Consider the following 21099-nt stretch of genomic DNA (forward strand, 5'->3'; position numbering starts at 1 on the left):
GTGTTTTGTATGAGGTGTGTGTTTTGTATGAGTGAGTGTGTTTTGAATGAGGTGTGTGTTTTGTATGAGGTGTGTGTTTTGTATGAGTGAGTGTGCAGAGTGGGCATCCATTTATTCCACATTCAGCTCACACACCCACCCCACCGCACGCACACTCTTTCCCAGAGTCAAACTCTACTTACAGCCTGGGAACCAAGATGGAAATAGACCCAATATATTTGCCACGGGTAGTATTTGTCTAATCACCTAATTGACCACTCGGTACATTAACTCTCATTCTGTTATGTGTGTGCAATCCGTCTACATTAGACCTGCTATACACCGCGATTGAAATCTCTCTTTTTCACTCTCTTTCTCTCTCTCTGTGGACTCATTCCAGCCCTGCCTTCCAGTGCTTACTCAATGACAAGAATATGTTTAGAGTGACACTAACCGTTCATATAATAATTATGATGCCACATGACACCCCAGAGTAGGTCAAAAGCACATGAAAGGGAGGAGAGTTGGTTTAAACAAAATGTGAACATGATTAGACTTGGAGAGGAACAGTTCTATTTAGGTAAAATGTGTGGTGGAAATTGTGGGCAATGAAAGAGTTAATATGGTATCTGGTGCTCTTTGGTTCATTCACAATATCAAATTGAGGGCTGAAGGTAAAACCAGTCAGTCCTATAAGATGTTCTACCGTTTATGTTCTACCATTTACTTCTTATTTCCAGTTTGATCTCACGTTCTTCCTTCTCTGTTCCCATTTCCCATTCTGCTAGCTGTTGGCATGGGAGCCAGGTCAGGAAGAGGAGGTCACCATGGTTACAGTGAGACCTAACTTCCAGGATAGCGTGCATGTGGGCTACGTGACAGGGCTGAAGAAGTTCAGAGAGTACTACACCTCTGTGCTTTGTTTCACTACGCCAGGGGATGGACCCCGCAGCCCTGCTAAAGGCCTTAGGACACATGAAGACAGTGCAGTTCCAACTGCAGCCCGTCACACACAAACACCAACAACGCACACACCACACACCACACACACCACACACATCACACTGCACACACACACACACACACCAACACACACACAGCAACACCAACACTCACACACCCACAACAACAGCACACACACCACACACACTCGCACTACGACACACACACACCCACACCACACACACACCACACACACACACACACACACACAGACACACACCCACACCCACACACAACACAGCACACCACACACTCGGCACGCACACACACACACACAACAGCACACACAACCACACAGCAACACACACCCACACACACACACACCACACACACACACACACACACACACACCCCACACCACACACACAGCCGACAGCAACCACACACACACCAGGACACACACAGCACAAACAACTGGGTTGAATGACCATGGCGGCAATCATACTGAAACATGCCCACTGGGTCAAATCTATTATTCAGCACAGCCTAACAGCCTAGTTCTACAGATCTAATGAATGCGTAGGCTACATTTGGGTTTCTGCACACATCCACACATAATTGGGACACATTTTCTCAAGAGATAATTGGTTGGCCATACTGTACTGGGCCTCTACTTGTAATTCCGCTATTTTCCAAGTAAAATGTTGCCTATTTTAGTAGCTGTAATGACTGTTCAAAGTGTAAAAGCCACATTTTCCTGATTTCTTCATAAACAGACTTATTAAATTACACTTAATAAATGTAGTTTGCTATTCAATATAGTACAACAAGACATCTATATAATTGTGAATGCCATTGAGCTCCATGGGATCCATTGTATTATCATTCTCATCATAATAACCACCGTGCCCTCCTCTCTAGCTCCTGGGGCTGTGGGTCACCTGAGCTTCACAGATATCCTAGACACGTCTCTCAAAGTGAGCTGGAGAGAACCTGGAGAGAAGAATGGAGTCCTCACAGGTACGCCATGCCAAAGACATTAGAGCTGAAGAAGATGACCCACTTCATGTTAAGAGTTGTCTTTATTCACAATGGATCTGGCCACCCATACACCTCCCTCTGTTCATCAATGTCCTCTGTTTCTCTTCTATTAGGCTCAGTTCGTATTTGTAAAAAGTCTACACAAATAATATTGTATTTATTGATGAATTTGATTGATTCTCTATTCCAGGCTACCGTATCTCGTGGGAGGAGTTTAACCGCACCAACACACGGGTGACCCACTACCTCCCCAACGTGACCCTGGAGTACCGCGTCACGGGGCTGACCGCCCTCACCACCTACACCATCGAGGTGGCCGGCATGACCTCCAAGGGCCAGGGACAACTGTCCTCCTCCACCATCTCTTCTGGAGTGCCTCCAGGTCAGTTCCCAGCCAGTCCCTAACCCTACCCTGTTATCCCTAGCACCAGCCAGGGGAAACTGTCCTCCTCCACCATCTCTTCTGGAGTGCCTCAAGGTCAGTATTATCGATGGCTCAGTCCCTGGTGATTCAGAATAAATAGCCCCCTTATTCAATTTATAGTGCACTATATTCAGGGTGCCATATCAGATGCAGCCCTGACTGAGCTCAGCCAGAGTGCTAGTTGGTATCCTGATTACTAGCCTCAGCATCACTAACCCTCCTCAGTCCATGTCCAGCCCTTACCTAAAACATTGTCTGCCACCCCCAGAAACCTAGCCAGAACCCAGCTTCCAGCGGGCTGCCCTGTCACCCATCACCTCCATCACCAAACGTCCCTAACCTCTCACCATTCCTACAGAATCCTGAGTGACAGTAACTGTGTGTGTGTCTGTCTTGCTCCAGACACTATGAAAACGTACCCCAGTCAGTCAGTCAGGCAGGCAGAACTGTGACAGACAGAGAGCCATAAAGTATGAGACTACGCCAGACCAGGGGACTTACTTCTCCACTTCAAAACAGACAGTTCAGAATTATATTTTAATACACTTCACCCAGAAACCCGGCCAAAAGTAAGAGCCCATCGAGACCATTTAGGATAATTCCAGTTTACGATTTCCTATTAAAACATGCTACAGTGTATTATAAAAAAGAAAATACTTCCAGTCAATTATTATTGCACCGGCGGTTCCCCCAGACACTATACAGTATGTCTTTCAGAGCTGTCAAATAAAAATACCCATTCTATCGAGGGCCACAGTTAGTAAGGTGTGGTTATCGTTCCCAGAATGGTGATTACTATGGCTATAGCTGTACGCCTCCACCCTAGAGATCTCTCTCTGTGCTATTGTCTGAATAACCAGGCATGCTAATGATTTAAAGGTGCTGATTTTACTATTCTAGTCATATAGTCTATAGTCCATTTCATTATGAGCCAATGGACCCACTCCATCACCTTGAAGAGTTGGCCCCTTTCACTATACAGTGCCCTGGGGTGTGCTTGTGTCTCAGTCTTGCATCCCAAATGGCACTCTATTAGTGCACTGCTTTTGACCAGGTCCCATAGGGCTCTGGCCGAAGTTAGTGCACTATATAGGGAATAGGGTGTGATTTGGCAAGCAGCCTTGTGCAATGGTGAGGTCTGTTGTTTTACTTGCAGCAGAGTTTATGTATTGGTGTATTGGTATGACATTAAAGCAAAGGGATTAAATGAAGGTGACTGAACTAAATCACCATAGTGGTTGCCTGGCAATTAGTCCCGCTTCACATTTCACATTAGAACTATGCAGAGAACAAGTGCAGCAACGGACTGGCGGAAGGGTAGGGAGGGGACTTTTTTCAAGACTCATGAGTTTATGAGAAATTGTCTGGTTTGATTGTGAGAAAAAAGACTGCAAATAAAATAAATAGTAATAGTTTTAGAAAACTTCAACAAACAAAAGGGCACTTTTTTAATAGGAGGGCAAAATGGCAGGTTTTGAAGCACCCTTAGTGCTCTATCTGTGCACGTGCCCCTTCAAGAGTAACACACTTACATACACTAGCTTATGTTCAGAATCAATGTCATATTCAGCTAATAATAAACATTTACATTTGGATGTTGTATTTTTGTATTATTCATAACGTACATAAAAAGACCGTATCCAAGGCCTCCCATGTGGCACTACAGACCCGGGTTCGATCCCCGGCTGTGTCACAACCAGCCATGACCAGGAGTCACAAAGGGCTGTGCACAATTGGCTCATCGCGCTCTAGCGACTCCTTGTGGTGGCCGGGCGCCTGCAGGCTGACTTCGGTCGTCAGTTGAACAGTGTTTCCTCTGACACATTGGTGCGGGCGGGTGTTAAGGAGCGCGGTTTGACGGGTCATGTTTCGGAGGAGGCATGACTTGATCTTTGCCTCTCCCGAGCCCGTTGGGCAGTTGCAGTGATGAGACAAGATCCTAATTGGATAGCACAAAACAAATACAAATACGGTATCCAAATGTAAATGTTTATTACTAACATCATGAATTTGGCATACTATTTATAGGACTATGAGAGCTTTTTCCTAGATGCCCACCTAGTCCTGCCAACCTGAAAAGTTTTGTTTGTTCTTTTTGAGAACTTTGAGTTGAGTGAAGCGAAACTCTCATGAGAGCGAGATAACTCAAAAGCATTGGCTCATCTCCGGTGCAATATCCATTTTAGAGCACAAGGTTGCACTGTCACTCAGTAATATATTTCCCTGTAGACAACCTTTAGACGACTCCAGAGCACAGATATGAGAACTGAGATCCAAGCCTGAATAATCTTATTGATACTTTTCATTCAGAAATACTTATTGGAGAACTAAGTTAATCTTTCATTTCTGAATATAGTAGATGCATAGTTCTGAAAACATTACTTCCTAAACCAGTAAGGATTTAAAAGATAGAGATACACAATGTAGAAAAACTAAGTCAAATTTTAAAAAGCATTACATTAGGCATAGAGACCACTGTATTATGATTACTGCCCCACTTATTACTTACAACTCTTTACTATATTAAAGGCCCTGTCTCACTCTTGATACCCTTTCTGTTCCTTCTCTTTCTCCCTGTATTATTCCCTCCTTTCAAATGGAAAATAAAGTTAAAACTCTCTCTTTCTCTTTCTCTCTCGCTCTCTCCCTCTGTCTCTCTCTCTCTCTCTCTCTCTCTCCCTCTGTCTCTCTCTCTGTGTGTGTAGAGCTGCCTGGTCCTCCCACCAACATGGCCATCTCCAACATCGGCCCTCGATCCATCACCCTCCAGTTCAAACCTGGCTATGATGGAAAGACCTCCATCTCTCGCTGGCAGGTAGAGGCCCAGGTAAGAAGGCCTTCTTCCCCAGAGAGATGAGCTTATCCTGGGCATAAAGTGTCTGACCGCTCCCCCCTGATCTGTGACCCACATCGACTATGACTCCCAAGAGGCAACCTATTACCTATATACTGCACTACTTACTGTATAGGGTGCCATTTGGAATGCAGCGTATATCATGTTGTGTTGTGTGTTGTTGTTGTGTTCAGGTCAGTGTGATAGGAGACAATGAAGACTGGGTGATTGTTCACCAGCTGCCCAACGAGCCTGATGCCCGCTCCATGGAGGTGCCAGGACTCAACCCATACACTTTCTACAGGTAGTCTGCTATGTACCCACTTTCTACAGGTAGGCTGCTGTGTACCCACTTTCTACAGGTAGGCTGCTATGTACCCCTACACCTTTGACAGGTACTATACTTAACTCATATACCTTGACCTCTACCCATTCTACAAGTGTGAGGCCCACCTACCCCCAATTGAGCACAGCCTTAACTCTATTCTATTCTATTCGTAGAACCCTGTGTTTTTCCTGACCATGTGACCTGGCCACAAAAAACTCTTATGGAACCCTATGGATTACTCCTGTGATAACTTTGCTCTTGTTTCCTGTCTCCTGCTAGGTTCCGTATGCGTCAGGTAAACATTGTGGGAACCAGTCCTCCAAGTCAGCCCTCCAGAAAGATCCAGACCTTGCAGGCCCCTCCAGACATGTCCCCCGCAAACGTCACCCTGCGCACGGCCAGCGAGACCAGTCTGTGGCTTCGATGGGTGGTACGTGACGTCTCAACAGACTGACATTATGATGTGATGCTCTGAGTTTTTCATCAAGCGATGATGACTGGCTGTGTGTCTTCGTGTGTTGTAGTTTTTATCTCTTGTTTCTTTCTTTCATTTTCCCTCTTTCACTTTCTCCCTCTCGCTCTCTCCCTCTCCACCCCCCCCTTCTCCTTCTTTCTCTCCCCCTCCCTCTCCCTCTTTCTCTCTCACCCCCCTCCCAGCCCCTACCAGAGTGGGAGTACAATGGGAACCCAGATCTGTTGGGCTACCGGCTCCAGTACTCCCGTACAGGCTCCCAGGGCAAGGCGCTGACCCATGTGATAGCTGACCGGCTGGAGAGGGAGTTCACTATCGAGGACCTGGAGGAGTGGACAGAGTATGAGGTCAGGGTTCAGGCTCTCAACGGTATCGGGGCCGGGCCCTGGAGCCAGCCAGTCACAGGGAGGACCAGGGAGTCTGGTGAGATTACACATCACACTCTATGTATGCGCCTCAAATGGCACCCTATTCTCTATACAGTATAGTGCAATACTTTTGACCAGGGCCCATAGGGAATAGTGTGCAATTTGAGACACATACTATATGCAATTACACAGAAAATTATCCAGTGTTAAATTAACACTGAAAGTGTGGACCTGTGTAGACACTGGAAAGTGTTAAATTAACAGACTGCTTGGTGTAAAGCTTTATTTCCCAGAGTGCCTTGCCTTTCGAGTGAATTGTAGAGTTGCCACCCATGACTATATTTGTTAGGGACAGGTTGTTGCAATAATCMATTTTCAGTTATGGACACATCACCAAGTGAGATCCTGAGTGAATAAAACTTTATTATTTAACACAGTATGTACTTCATAAGGCCTTATTTTGCGGGCCTACACTCTAAACATAACATKTAACCCTGTAAGTGTTGAATAAACACTCATTGGTGTAAAATAACCCCAATGTTGGCGTTAATAACCGGAGTTGAACCAAAACCATGCCCATCATTATCATATTTCCCAGCATCCTCTAAAGCAGGTTGATTTTAAGAATATTTCCTTTCAATATCTATGTTTTTGCATGTACATTGATTGATTCTTAATGCTTCTTAAATATAAATGCCATACATTTTCTAAACTAATCCAATATGTTACTTGGATTCATTGTACCCGTTACCGAAATGTTTTTTCCAGTTTAGATCCGTTAGGTAGTTTCATATTTCAGTTTTCCCAACAATGAATTCAGGTTGCGGTTGATAAGAAACTCAGAAGGTTAGAAATCCCCACTCTGGCTGGATTTCAAATTAAACTTCACTTTGTAAGACATCATAATGTGACAGGTTGTGTGAATAACCCACCAGGTTGGCTTGTTCGGATTACCCAAACATGGGTTAATTTAACCGTCAATGTAATTTTTGATCACTTTCATTCTGGGTTTACCAAGCAGCCGGGTCTTTTTAATGTAATCCATAGGTTATCTTCGGGAGGATAGTTATTTTTAAATAGTTATTTTTGGCCACCTGTGAGAGTAAGTGTCATTCCAGTTGATCATGTTGAGTTTGTACACTATGATGTAAAATTGTCCTTATATTTTTGCACATTAGATATTCTAATCTAAAAAATATGAACATTATTATTTACTTATTGCTACAAAGGGGTTGCTATCCCATTGGGATATCACATAGGGATATTACATGGTGATTTGCATAGGCTTTGAAGGAACTCATACAGTGCCTTTCGGAAAGTATTCAGACCCCTTGACTTTTTACACATTTTGTTATGTTACAGCCTTATTCTAAAATKGATTTATTTTTAAATCCTCAACACTCTACACACAATACCCCATAATGACATCACAATACCCCATAATGACATCACAATACCCCATAATGACAAAGCAAAAACGGTTTGTAGACGTTTTTGCTCATTTATAAAATAAAATAAACGTAAATACCTTATTTACGTAAGTATTCAGACCCTTTGCTATGAGACCCAAAATTGAGCTCAGGTGAATCCTGTTTCCATTGATCATCCTTAAGATGTTTCTACAACTTGATTGGAGTCCACCTGTGGTAGATTCAATTGATTGGACATGATTTGGAAAGGCACACACCTGTCTATATAAGGTCTCACAGTTGACGGTACATGTCAGAGCAAAAACCAAGTCATGAAGTCAAAGGAATTGTCCATAGAGCACCAAGACAGGATTGTGTCGAGGCACAAGATCTGGAGAAGGGTACCAAAAATTGTCTGCAGCATTGAAGGTCCCCAAGAATACAGTGGCCTCCATCATTCTTAAATAGAAGAAGTTTGCAACCACCAAGACTCTTCCTAGAGCTGGTCGCMCGGCCAAACTGAGCAATCGATGGTAACTCTGACAGAGCTCTAGAGATCCTCTGTGGAGATGGGAGGACCTTCCAAAAGGACAATCATCTCTGCAGCACTCCACCAATCAGGTCTTTATGGYAGAGTGGCCAGACGGAAGCCACGCCTCAGTAAAAGACACATGACAACCCGCTTGGAGTTTGCCAAAAGTCATTTAAAGACTATCAGACCATGAGAAACAAGATTATCTGGTCTGATGAAACCAAGATTGAACTCTTTGGCCTGAATGCCAAGTGGCAGGTTTGGAGGAAACATGGCACCATCCTTACGGTAGCATCATGCTGTGGATATGTTTTTCCCAAAACTAAGTGATCCAATCCCTGCAAACCAGTTTTTTCTTTTGCTTAAGCCCTTAAAATAATGCCTTATGAAATATATATTCTATTGTGTTAAATAATAAAATTTTAATAACATATTCACTTAGGATCTCACTTGGTGAAGTCCGTAGGACTGAATATGGATGAATGCGACAAGCATGTCTTTGGCACTAACACATTCAGTAATGGGTGGTTACACTACAATTAACTCGAAAGGCAAGGCATTTTGGGAAATATACAAATAATGCTTTACACTAAGCAGTGTTTTAATTCAACACTGTTCAGTGTCTATACAGGTACGCACTTTCAGTGGTCATTTAACATAGGGGAATTTGCGGTGTAGTTACATTTTCTTTGATTACAGTATATCCTGTTTTATCTGGTTAATAACATCACAACAGTTGGTGTGGTCTCACACACAACACTGATGTTCAGTCTTTAATTTTGGCACTCTTTGATCTACAGACTTCACTCATTTTAGGACATAAAAGGCATGACCTACTGCTACTGTATGTTCCTATGGCTACTGCCTCATCCACCCACACTATTAAACTATCAGGCTGTAATCACACATGTGTGGGTATGGCCCAGACTTCCTGCATATTACCTCTTTTATCTACCCACGCGTATGGTATGGGGGCCAGGGTCATTTTATTCTTCCTGCCTCATGGAGCCATATGAAATGGACACCAACCGGTCTGCCTGCATTCTGCTCCTTCACACAGTCTCTCTCTCTCTCTCTCTCTCAAAAACCAACTAAAGTGAGGCATGAGTTGTTCTTTCGTTACGCTTTGTCTTGCTGTCTCTGGATGTTCTTGTAGACGAGGCAATGGGTTAGGATGTTCTCTCACTGTGCTGGTGCAGTCACTGTGGATACCAGACTTTAGGGAGCGGGGAGTAGAGGAGGGGAGTAGAGGAGGAAATTGGGAACACATGGGCTAGAATGTGGAATTCCTCTGCTTTTTTCCTTTTTTTCAACTCACTCCAGCAAATTCTTCCGAATCACTGTTTAATGTCCAGGGATGAGTGCCAGGAAGGAGCCGTGGCCTAGCTGGCCTGATATAGAGCTGTGCTTTCTCTGGAGCTACAGCCACGCCTGGGTTAGACACTAGGCCTCAGTGGTTCAGTCTTCAATGCTACACACGCAAGCACACGCTCTCTCTCTCTCTCTCTCTCTCACACACACACACACACACCTGTCTCTTATACACATCTAGATGTGTATAAGAGACAGGGCCTCAGTGGTTCAGTCTTCAATGCTACACACGCAAGCACACGCTCTCTCTCTCTCTCTCTCTCTCCCACACACACACACACACACACACACACACACACACACACACACACACACACACACACACACAAAGGCCCATGAACATCAGGGAACGCATTTCGTTTATAAAAGTTAGTTTATTAATTTTTTCTTTATTTTATTTAGTCCCTTCCTGTGGCCCTACCAACATGTCAGCCTTCGCCACCACCTCCAGCAGTATCCTGGTGCGCTGGTTTGAAGTACCAGAACAAGACCGGAATGGACTTATCTTGGGCTACAAGGTGTGTGAGACGTTCAGTTATCACCCTCGCCTCCAAGAGGGACACAATACCTTTCTAATCCAATTCCTTCCTTTTGCCTAATTCCACTCTCTCATCCCGTCTCTATTCCACTCTGTCTTCCCCTCTCTCTTCCCATCTTCCCTCTCCACTCCCCTCTTCCCTCTCTTTTCCTCTCCTCTCCCTCCTTCAGGTGTTGTATAAGGAGAAGGACTCTGACTCGTCTCTCCAGTTGTGGACAATAGAGGGGAACGCCAGCCACAGTGTCCAGCTGACTGGTCTGGGGAAATACGTTCTTTATGAGATCCAGGTCCTGGCCTTCACCCGCATCGGAGACGGCATGCCCAGCTCACCACTCATACTGGAGAGGACCCTGGACGACGGTACGCCCTGGGCTGCCTAATATCTGCCTGTCTAAATTTAGAATACCTTAGATAATGAACAGTGATGTATACATTAAAATGTTATTTGTTACATGCTTCGTAAACAACATGTGTAGACTAACAGTGAAATGCAGTGTATTATAGAAAAATTATAACACAAGGAATAGATACACAATGACTAACGATAACTTGGCTGTATACACAGGGTAGCAGTACTGAGTCGATGTGCAGGGGTACAAGGTAATTGAGGTAGATATATACATATAGGTAAACTTAAAGTGACTAGGCAGCAGGCTAGATAATAAACAGTAACAGCAGCACGTGATGAGTCAAAAKAGTTAATGCAAAAATGGTCAATGCAATAGTCCGGGTAGCTATTGATGAACTATTTAACTAACTATTTTGCAGTCTTATGGCTTGAGGGGAGAAGCTGTTCAGGGTCCTGTTGGTTTGAGACTTTGTGCATCGGTACCGCTTGCTGTGTAGTAGCAGAGAGAACAGTCTATGACTTGGGTGCCTGGAGTCTTTGACAATTTTTAGGGCCTTCCTCTGACACTGCCTGGTATAGAGGTCCTGGATGGCAGGGAGCTCGCCCCCAGTGATGCACTGGGCCATACGGACTACCCTCTGTAGCGCCGTGCAGTCAGATGCCAAGCAGTTGTCACACCAAGCGGTGATGCAGCCAGTCAAGATGCTCTCAATGGTGCAGTTGTAGAACGTTTTGAGGATCTGAGGGCCCATGCCAAATCTTTTAAACCTTCTGTTGTCGTGCCCTTTTCACGACTGTTGGACCATAATAATTCCTTAGCTCAAATGCCTTGGTTCAAATGCCTTCCGTTTCATTTTTTGGTATTTATTAATCTGTATATATAGTATTTTAGTATATATATTTTTTTACTGCTCTAGGGATATAATTATTGCTTGGATAAATGTATTTACTATTATGTATTGATTTATTTTTCACTCTTTATGCGGTGCGTACTGCAGAGAACACCAGAATAATTATCACTGAATTATCACAGTGAATTATTGTCATGTTTGTTTATGTGTCAATTAATCCCATAAGGAATGGGTTGCCAACTAGCGAATTGACACAAAAATAAAATGGAATTAATTAATTCCTTAGTGATATGGACATCGAGGAACTGGAAGCTCTCAACCTGCTCCACTACAGCCCCGTCAATGTCGATGGGGTGTACTCGGCCCTCCGTTTCCTGTAGTCAATGATCAGGTCATTTGTCTTGCTCACATTGAGGGAGATGTTGTTGTCCTGGACCACACTGTCAATTCTCTGACTTTCTCCCTGTAGGCTGTCTCATCATCGTTGGTGATCAGACCTACCACAAACGTAATGATGGTGTTGGTGCTGTAGTCAATGAACAGCATTTTCACATTGGTGTTCCTTTTGTTCAGGTGGGGTTCAGGTCATCTGTGGATCTGCTGAGGCGGTATGCGAATTGGAGTGGGTCCAGGTTGTCTGGGATGATGGTGTTGATGTGAGCCATCACCAGGCTTTCAAAGCATTTCATGGCTACAGATATAAGTGCCCAGGGGGCAATAGTCATTTAGACAGGTTACCTTTGCGTTCTTGGACACAGGGACTATGGTAGTCTGCTGGAAACATGTAGGTATTACAGACTGGGTCAGGGAGAGGTTGAAAATGTCAGTGAAGACATGCTAACTGGTCAGCGCATACTCTGAATACTCGTCCTGATAATCAGTCAATATTTAACGGTCTTACTCACTTGGGCTACGGAGAGCGTGATCACATAGTCGTCCAGAACAGCTGGTGCTCTCATGCATGGTTCAGTGTTGCTAGCCTCAAAGAGAGCATAGAAGGTATTTTGCTTGTCTGGTAGGCTCGCGTCACAGGGACAGCTTGCGGCTTGGTTTCCCTTTGTAATCCGTGATTGTTTACAAGCCCTGCMATATCTGATATGCATCAGAGCCGGTGTAGTAGGATTCGATATTRGTCCYGTATTGACGCTTTGCCTGTAGTAGCGGAATTTTATGTAAGCGTATGGATTAGTGTCCTACTCCATGAAAACGTCAACTCTTGCCTTTAGCTCAGTGCGGATGTTGCCTGAAATCCATGGTTTCTGGTTGGGATATGTACGCATGGTCGCTTTGGGGATGACGTAGTTGATGCACTTATTAATAACTGATGTGGTAATCGGATGAATCCCAGAACATATTTCAGTCTGTGCTAGCGAAACAGTCCTGTAGCTTAGCATCCGAGTCATCTGACCACTTCCGTATTGAGCAGGTCATTGGTACTTCTTGTTTGAGTTTTTGTTTGTAAGCAGGAATCAGGAGGATAGAGTTATGGTCAGATTTGCTAAAAGGAGGGTGAAGGAGAGCTTTGTATGCATCTCTGTGTGTTGAGGAAAGGTGATGTAAAGTTTTTTCTCCTCTAGGCGCACAGGTGACAGGCTAGTAGAAATCAGTTTTCCTGCATTAAAGTCACTGGCCACGAGGAGCGCTGCCTCTGGGTGAGCATTTTCTTGTTTGGTTATGGCAGAATACAGCTCATTGAGTGCAGTCTTTGCGCCAGCATCGGTTTGTGGAGGTAAATAGTATGGTCTACAGCTTATCATTAAATATTTTAACTCAGACGAGCAGAATATTAATATTAGCGATCGTGCACAAGCTGTTGTTAACAAAGAGACACACAACCCCTCCCCTGAGCTTCCCCCTGAGCTGACTTTCTGTCCTGCCGAACAGCTACATTATCTTTACCATGTCCTTGTTCAGCCACGACTCAGCGAAACATAGGATATTACAGTTCTTCAGATCACGTTGATAAGAGCTCATCCAGTTTGCCAATAGAACGGAGGGTAGAGGCGATTTATCCACTCTCTGATGTAGTCTTGTTAGGTATCCCGCACACCGGCCTCTATAGTGCCATCTCCTCTTTCTTCGAGTGTCTKGGATTTGGGCCTGGTCCGGAATAATCAATGTCTTTTGCCTCCGACTCATTTCTATAAAAATCCTCGTCCAAATCGAGGTTAGTGATAGCTGTTCTGATGTCCAGAAGCTCTTTTCAGTCATAGGAACCCTAAAATCAGCATGAAAAAATACACAAATTAGCACAATTGGTCAGGAGTCCGTAAAACGGAGACTATTCCCTCCAGCGCCATTCATCCATCTGCTCATACAGGATGTGTTATACCAAAGGATATGTAAAAGCTTTCAAATAGCTTATTAAAGCTATCCAGACTTTGATATTATAGTCGACCAATGCCTACTACCACTCAGTAACCACTGCATCTGATGTAAAGAGAAGAAGTGTTAAAAAGTGTAGCCCCTCTGCCCCCCTCTCGTCTCCAGTGCCCGGCCCTCCAGTGGGCATCCTGTTCCCTGAGGTCCGGACCACCTCGGTGCGTCTCATCTGGCAGTCCCCGTCTCAGCCAAATGGCATTATCCTGGGTATGTGATTTAACCTTTGACCCTGACCACACCTTGACCTTTCACCTTTAACCTGTCCAGACTCTACAAGAATGACCCTCTCATACAGCAAGCAAAAACAACACTTATTTTGACTATAATACTTACAAATAAATCGATTTTGGACCTAGCATCGTGGAACGAGCCTGATCCCTTTGTTCGCCATTTTTGTGTCAGGCAGAATCACGTTTCATGCTGAGTCCCTGTTTCTTTTTTAGGGGACATTTTGAAGAACATTTGAAGGAGTTTATCATAGCTTTTCTTTCTGACTCTCTCTCTCTCCTGTCATGTGTGTTTCCTTTCTCCTCCTCTCAGCCTATCAGATCACGTACCGTTTGAACTCGAGCAATAGCAACACGGCCACAGTGGACGTGCTGAACCCGAGTGCTCGTCAGTACATGGTGACGGGCCTGAAAAGAGATTCAATGTATGTGTTCCGCATCACAGCCCAGACACGCAAGGGCTGGGGAGAAGCCGCAGAGGCACTGGTGGTCACCACCGAGAAGAGAGGTAAACATATGAATTGAAACCTATGTTAGATGAAGTATTGTATCACATTAGTGTATAACCTATTGTACTTGGTGAATGTACCAAAAAGTGAGGTTACTATAGAAACATGGAAATATGCATTTTAAGAAGAAGTAGTATAAAACATTAGTATATGAGTTATTGTACTTTATAGAACATTCCAGAACTTATTGTATATTTTGTGTACTTTGATGAAGTTTTATGTGACATTACCATGTGAGTTATTGTACTTACAGAGCATACCACAGAATATTGTCTACATGTGTTAGAGTGCAGACATGTTTATATTCTCAGTGTTGACACAGCATGCTAGAGTGGCTGAGGTGAGTCAGTCAGTTCTGTCAGTCACTTACAATAAACAACAGAGCATCCCAACGAGTTCAGAAGAAACCCTCATCTCATCTGATAGTAGTTTACAGATTCAGCACAACGGTTTTACATTAGTTATATTCCACCCAGTTACATCTGCAGTAATCAGCTATTTGTTTTGTGTGTTTATACAAGCACTTTTAAGTTAGTGAGTATTGTAGGCTATTGTCTTTTGAGTATGGTATAAGTCATTTATTTAACCTGATAAAAGCTTGTACGCAGATAACTATAATATAGCCTGAAAACTGTTACCTACCATAGAACATGGGCGTGTTGTTAACACTCTCTCTCTCTCTCTCTCTCTCTCTCTCTCTCTCTCTCTCTCTCTCTCTCTCTCTCTCTCTCTCTCTCTCTCTCTCTCTCTCTCTCTCTCTCTTCTCTCTCTCTCTCTCTCTCTCGCTCTCTCTCTCGCTCTCTCTCTCTCTCTCCTCTCTCTCTCTCTCTCGCTCTCTCGCTCTCTCGCTCTCTCGCTTCTCTCCTCTCTCGCTCTCTCGCTCTCTCTCTCGCTCGCTCTCTCTCTCTTCTCTCTCTCTCTCTCGCTCTCTCTCTCTCTCTCTCTCTCTCTCTCTCTCTCTTCTCTCTCTCTCCTCTCTCCTCTCTCTCTCTCCTCTCTCTCTCTCTCTCTCTCTTCTCTCTTCTCTTCTCTTCTCTCAGCTCGCCCCAGCCCACCAATCGTCCCATGGTGCCCCAGAAGGATGTTCAGGCCCGCAGTGTGTTGTTGTCATGGGAACCAGGCAGTGACGGCCTCTCTATGGTCCGCTACTACACCGTGCAGCTGAGAGAACTGCCCGACAGCAACTGGACTATCCACTCTGCCTCGGTCACCCACGAGGCCAGCTCCTACATAGTTGGCAGGTACAGTATGCACCCTACCTAGCACACTACCCAGCACCCTTCCTAGTGCACTACCAGTAGCAACTGGACCGTCCACTCTGCCTCGGTCAACCACGAGGCCAGCTTCTACATAGTTGGCAGGTACAGTATGCACCCTACCTAGCACCCTACCTAGTGCACTAACAGGGGGACATAGTTAAAAGTTTTCTGTCGCACAGTATTTTAGAGATTTGCTTGGAAAGGCTGCACTTAGCCCTAGATGGAAGTTGAATAGTTGAAAAATGTCACTGAGAATGATGTTGTCTTATGTTCCATCGCTTCATGTTAGGCTGAAGCCCTTCACCTCCTACCAGTTTAGAGTGAAAGCCACCAACGACATAGGAGACAGTGAATACAGCGAGGAGAGTGAAGCTATCACTACACTACAGGACGGTAAGAGACTTAACCTCTTTTCACTTTGGGGTATCTTACTGCATTGAAAACAAAGATCCTTGTGAACATCATATTATCCGCACATGATTTGGTCTTCATTGTCCTTGGTTTCGCCACATTGACCCATAAACCATTTCGTAGGCAGGGAGTCTGTCATTTATGTTTTACATCAGTGCTGGGTTCCAATCCCTCCCTGAATAGAATGTCAGGATGACTTAACGTATTGCTGTGGTGAGGACATTATTGGCAGCACTAGAATAGGTGATTTGTTCATCACTATCTGTGTTTGCCGTGTGACCAGCCGTACACGCCAACAAAAACACTTACAACCAAACAATGTCAACCAAGCAGAACTAACTTTAACTAAAGAAATGTTCCTTCCGCAAATCATTCCAATAGCCATATTTGACTTGTTTATCAATGGGTGAGGTGGTTCCTTTATTTGTGTGTTTGTACACCGTGAATACCAGTGCGTTAGTCATTTGTGCCTGGGTGGTAGACCTTAGCTAACATTCCTCTTGGGGCTGCACGTCTTCAGCTGTGTTCTCTGTTTTCTCTCCTGTTCCAGCCCCTGACGAAGCCCCCACAATCCTCTCTGTCACGCCACACACAACTACATCCGTGCTGATTCGCTGGCAGGTAAGAAGAGGTGTGGGGATTGGTCCTGATGTCGGTCTTCCTATCCTCAGTAAAACCCAGTCATCTGTCAGTCAATGGGCGGTAATGAGAGGGCAGCGCGGTGTATAGGGTGTACTTAGACTGAGTGGAACACACACCTTCTCCTCTTCTCCTCTCTCTAACACTAACACCTGAATTAGCAGGCCATAAAGGGGAGATGGAGAGTTCAAAGGTTACTGCCTGTAGGAGTTTTACATCAAGACATCCAAGCGGTTATTGCCAGGCTCTTCTCTCTTTCGCCTGTTCTCTCTCTCCTCTCTTTTCCCTTTCTTCTGGTCCTGTTGTCTCATGTTTTATGACGGGGGAATTTCTCTCTGTGTGAGTCAACCATGGATGAGCTCATTTTTTGAATCCTGTCTCTTCATCTTATTCCTGTTGTACACTGCATGTGGTTGTGCATAGGAGGGCCGACCATAAATGAGATGAGGGAAAGGGGAATTACAGGGGAATCATTAAATCATTTATGCACTTTTCAATTGTGTTTAAATAAAAAGCTGCAGTTGAAGTCAGAAGTTTACATACACCTTAGCCAAATACATTTTAACTCAGTTTTTCACAATTCCTGACATTTAAWCCTAGTAAAAATTCCCTGTCTTAGGTTAGTTAGGATCACCACTTTATTTTAACAATGTGAAATGTCAGAATAATAGTTGAGAGAATGATTTATTTCAGCTTTTATTTCTTTCATCACATTCCCAGTGGGTCAGAAGTTTACATACACTCAATTAGTATTTGGTAGCATTGCCTTTAAATTGTTTAACTTGTGTCAAACGTTTCGGGTAGCCTTCCACAAGCTTCCCACAATAAGTTGGGTGAATTTTGGCCCATTCCTCCTGACAGAGCTGATGTAACTGAGTCAGCTTGCACACGCTTTTTCAGTTCTGCCCACAACTTTTCTATAGGATTGAGGTCAGGGCTTTGTGATGGCTACTCCAATACTTGACTTTGTTGTTCTTAAGCAATTTTGCCACAACTTTGGAAGTATGCTTGGGGTCATTGTCCATTTGGAAGACCCATTTGTGACCAAGCTTTAACTTCCTGACTGATGTCTTGAGATGTTGCTTCAATATAGCCATATAATTCTCTTCCCTCATGATGCCATCTATTTTGTGAAGTGCACCAGTCCCTCCTGCAGCAAAGCACCCCCACAACATGATGCTGCCACCCCTGTGCTTCACGGTTGGGATGGTGTTCTTGTCAGAGTCGTGTGTATATGTGGCAGGGAAGTCAGGCGCAGGAGAATCAAACTTAAGGTAATGGAGTTGTTTAATAACAATAAATAAAACATAACTCCAAAACTATAAATAACAATAAAACAAAGTGGGTACGAGGACCCGTCGCGCACCAATACAAACAACACGAAACTGAACATCAAACAATCTCTGACAAAGACATGAGGGGAAACAGAGGGTTAAATACACAACAGGTAATGAGTGGGATTGAAACCAGGTGTGTAGGAAGACAAGACAAAACCAATGGAAAATGAAAAATGGATCAATGATGGCTAGAAGACTGGTGACGTCGACCGCCGAGCACCGCCCGAACAAGGAGAAGCTTCGACTTCGGMAGAAGTCGTGACAGTTCTTCAGCTTGCAAGCATCCCCTTTTTTCCTCCAAACATAACGATGGTCATTATGGCCAAACAGTTCTATTTTTGTTTCATCAGACCAGAGGACATTTCTCCAAAAATTACAATCTTTGTCCCCATGTGCAGTGGCAAACCGTAGTCTGGCTTTTTTATGGCGGTTTTGGAGCAGTGGCTTCTTCCTTGCTGAGCGACCTTTCAGGTTATGCCGATATTGGACTCGTTTTACTGTGGATATAGATACTTTTGTACCTGTTTCCTACAGGATCTTCACAAGGTCCTTTGCTGGTGTTCTGGGATCGATTTGCACTTTTCGCACCAATGTATGGTCATCTCTAGGAGACAGAACGCGTCTCCTTCCTGAGCGGTATGATGGCTGAGGGGTCCCATGGTGTTTGTACTTGCGTACTATTGTTTGTACAGATGAACGTGGTATCTTCAGGCATTTGGAAATTGCTCCCAAGGATGAACCAGACTTGTGGAGGTCTACAATTTTTTTTCTGAGGTCTTTACTGATTTCTTTAGATTTTCCCATGATGTCAAGCAAAGAGGCACTCAGTTTGGGGTAGGCCTTGAAATACATCCACAGGTACACCTCCAATTGACTCAAATTATGTCAATTAGCCTATCAGAAGCTTCTAAAGCCATGACATAATTTTCTGGAATTTTTCAAGCTGTTTAAAGGCACAGTCAACTTAGTGTATGTAAACTTCTGACCCACTGGGATTGTGATACAGTGAATTATAAGTGAAATAATCTGTCTGTCAACAATTGTTGGAAAAATTACTTGTGTCATGCAYAAAGTAGATGTCCTAACCGACTTGCCAAAACTATAGTTTGTTAACAAGACATTTTTGGAGTGGTTGAAAAACTAGTTTTAATGACTCCAACCTAAGTGTATTTAAACTTCCAACTTCAACTGTAGCTAACTAGAAATTAATCAAATATCTAGTTAGCTAGCTCAGCTTTGTAAATATGAGTGTCTGTGAGAGAGACTATGTTGAACATGTCCTAATGGTAGTCTAACATTGTGTCGTCATCACAGCCTCCGTCTGAGGAGAAGATTAACGGTATCCTCCTGGGCTTCCGGATACGGTACCGGGAGCTCCTGTACGACCATCTCCGCAGTTTCTCCGTACGCACTGCCAACAGCCCCTCTGCTACCTGGGCCGAGCTCACCTGTGAGTAACAGCCTTCCCACAACCTCCTTGTAACTTTTCCACAACCTTACATCAACCTCTCCACATGTCCCCTACAACCTCTGCACAAGGTCACACAGAACTCCATCAGAACATGTACAAATGCCCTCCTTGTCTTCCTGTAACTCTGTGGTTGTGCATGGCAAATCTTACTCTATAGTCTCTCTTATAATCAGTTATGATCAGTCCTATCTTATGTTTAATGTAGAGCTGTTATGTTATATCTGCTCTGTCTGTGCGATATATCATTTCTCTTTGATTGTGGGTTTCTCTGACTGTGTGTATTTTTCACTGGTTCTTGCACTGTCAGAGCAGTCACAGAGTGCATTAACGCAATGACATGTCTCTCCTCTACTCATGCCCTCTCTCTTCTGGCTGCCCCCACTCACGCTCATGTTTGACCCCTCACCTGCTCCCTCACAGCCCCCTACAGCGTGCGAAACCTGAGCGAGTCCTCTCTCACCCAGTATGAGCTGGATAGTAAGTCCTCACATGCCTGCCAACCCTTCACACTCTGTCTCACTGCTGATGAAATACACACTGAACTCCACAGAGCCCTAGTGATGGCACACACACTTGCACACACACACACACATTCATTTAGTTATAAAGCAAAAGGAAGTTAGTCAGTGTGTAAGCTCTAGCCATGTAGATGATTAACCCAGCTGCCTTGTCTTGTGTGTGTCAGGAAATGCAGAGTGAAAATTGAGTTTACTAAATCTAATGAAGTCGTTACCATATTTGTTTGTCTGTTCTGACAGTGAGCTCAAACAGACCACTGTGTGGGCCCTGATTTAAAGATGCCTTGTCTACTGTCTATGTGGATATTGTATGTTCAATAGGATTCGCCGGGAAGACTTGCTTGTCCAGTCCAAGTTTTATGGGCTCATGTACTTGTATTTGTTTTGTCAAGCATCACAAAACCAGACGGTCACATATTTCAGGGTATTTTTTTCCAGTACGCAATAACAACTCAATTACATCCTTGGATAGATTCTAACTACTGCATAAGACATATTTACAAAATCAACAAATGTATTTTCTGGCATGTATTGATCGCCCTTACAAAAGAGGTTTCTGGCATCAATTATCCTTCCTGTTCAAATAAAGGTCAAAATAAATGTTGGGGTGATGGTGGGTTGTTGTTTAATGTCAGTGTTGTCCCTTGTTCCCCAGACCTGAGCAAACACAAGCGCTATGAGATCAGGATGAGTGTTTATAATGTCGTGGGGGAGGGACCAACTAGCACACCACAGGAAAAAGTGGTTGTCGGAGAGGCAGGTAAGTCGCTCAGTGATGGTGGGAGGTTACACACAACAAACGCACAATCTCTCTCTCTCTCTCTCTCTCTCTCTCTCTTCTCCTCTCTCTCTCTCTCTCTCTCTCTTCTCTCTCTCTCCTCTCTCTCTCTCCTCTCTCTCTCTCTCTCT

At 44.1% G+C, this 21099-nt stretch overlaps 1 protein-coding gene across 1 annotated transcript in view; it reads left to right on the forward strand.

Annotated features, from left to right (window-relative positions):
* sdk2b (sidekick cell adhesion molecule 2b) overlaps nt 1-21099 on the forward strand; it is a 152956-nt gene that overhangs the window by 99360 nt on the left and 32497 nt on the right. Inside the window, exons 23-39 of the mRNA XM_070445038.1 lie at nt 768-963; nt 1843-1941; nt 2153-2344; nt 5092-5213; nt 5414-5523; nt 5827-5977; nt 6205-6442; nt 10102-10217; nt 10408-10597; nt 13928-14026; nt 14360-14558; nt 15599-15796; nt 16104-16207; nt 16776-16846; nt 19516-19651; nt 20093-20149; nt 20846-20950. Of these exons, the coding sequence (XP_070301139.1) occupies nt 768-963; nt 1843-1941; nt 2153-2344; nt 5092-5213; nt 5414-5523; nt 5827-5977; nt 6205-6442; nt 10102-10217; nt 10408-10597; nt 13928-14026; nt 14360-14558; nt 15599-15796; nt 16104-16207; nt 16776-16846; nt 19516-19651; nt 20093-20149; nt 20846-20950 (2383 nt within the window). The remainder of the gene's footprint in view (nt 1-767; nt 964-1842; nt 1942-2152; nt 2345-5091; nt 5214-5413; nt 5524-5826; nt 5978-6204; nt 6443-10101; nt 10218-10407; nt 10598-13927; nt 14027-14359; nt 14559-15598; nt 15797-16103; nt 16208-16775; nt 16847-19515; nt 19652-20092; nt 20150-20845; nt 20951-21099) is intronic.

The sequence above is a fragment of the Salvelinus sp. IW2-2015 genome, linkage group LG8 (assembly GCF_002910315.2).
Source record: "Salvelinus sp. IW2-2015 linkage group LG8, ASM291031v2, whole genome shotgun sequence".
Classification (NCBI taxonomy): domain Eukaryota; kingdom Metazoa; phylum Chordata; class Actinopteri; order Salmoniformes; family Salmonidae; genus Salvelinus; species Salvelinus sp. IW2-2015.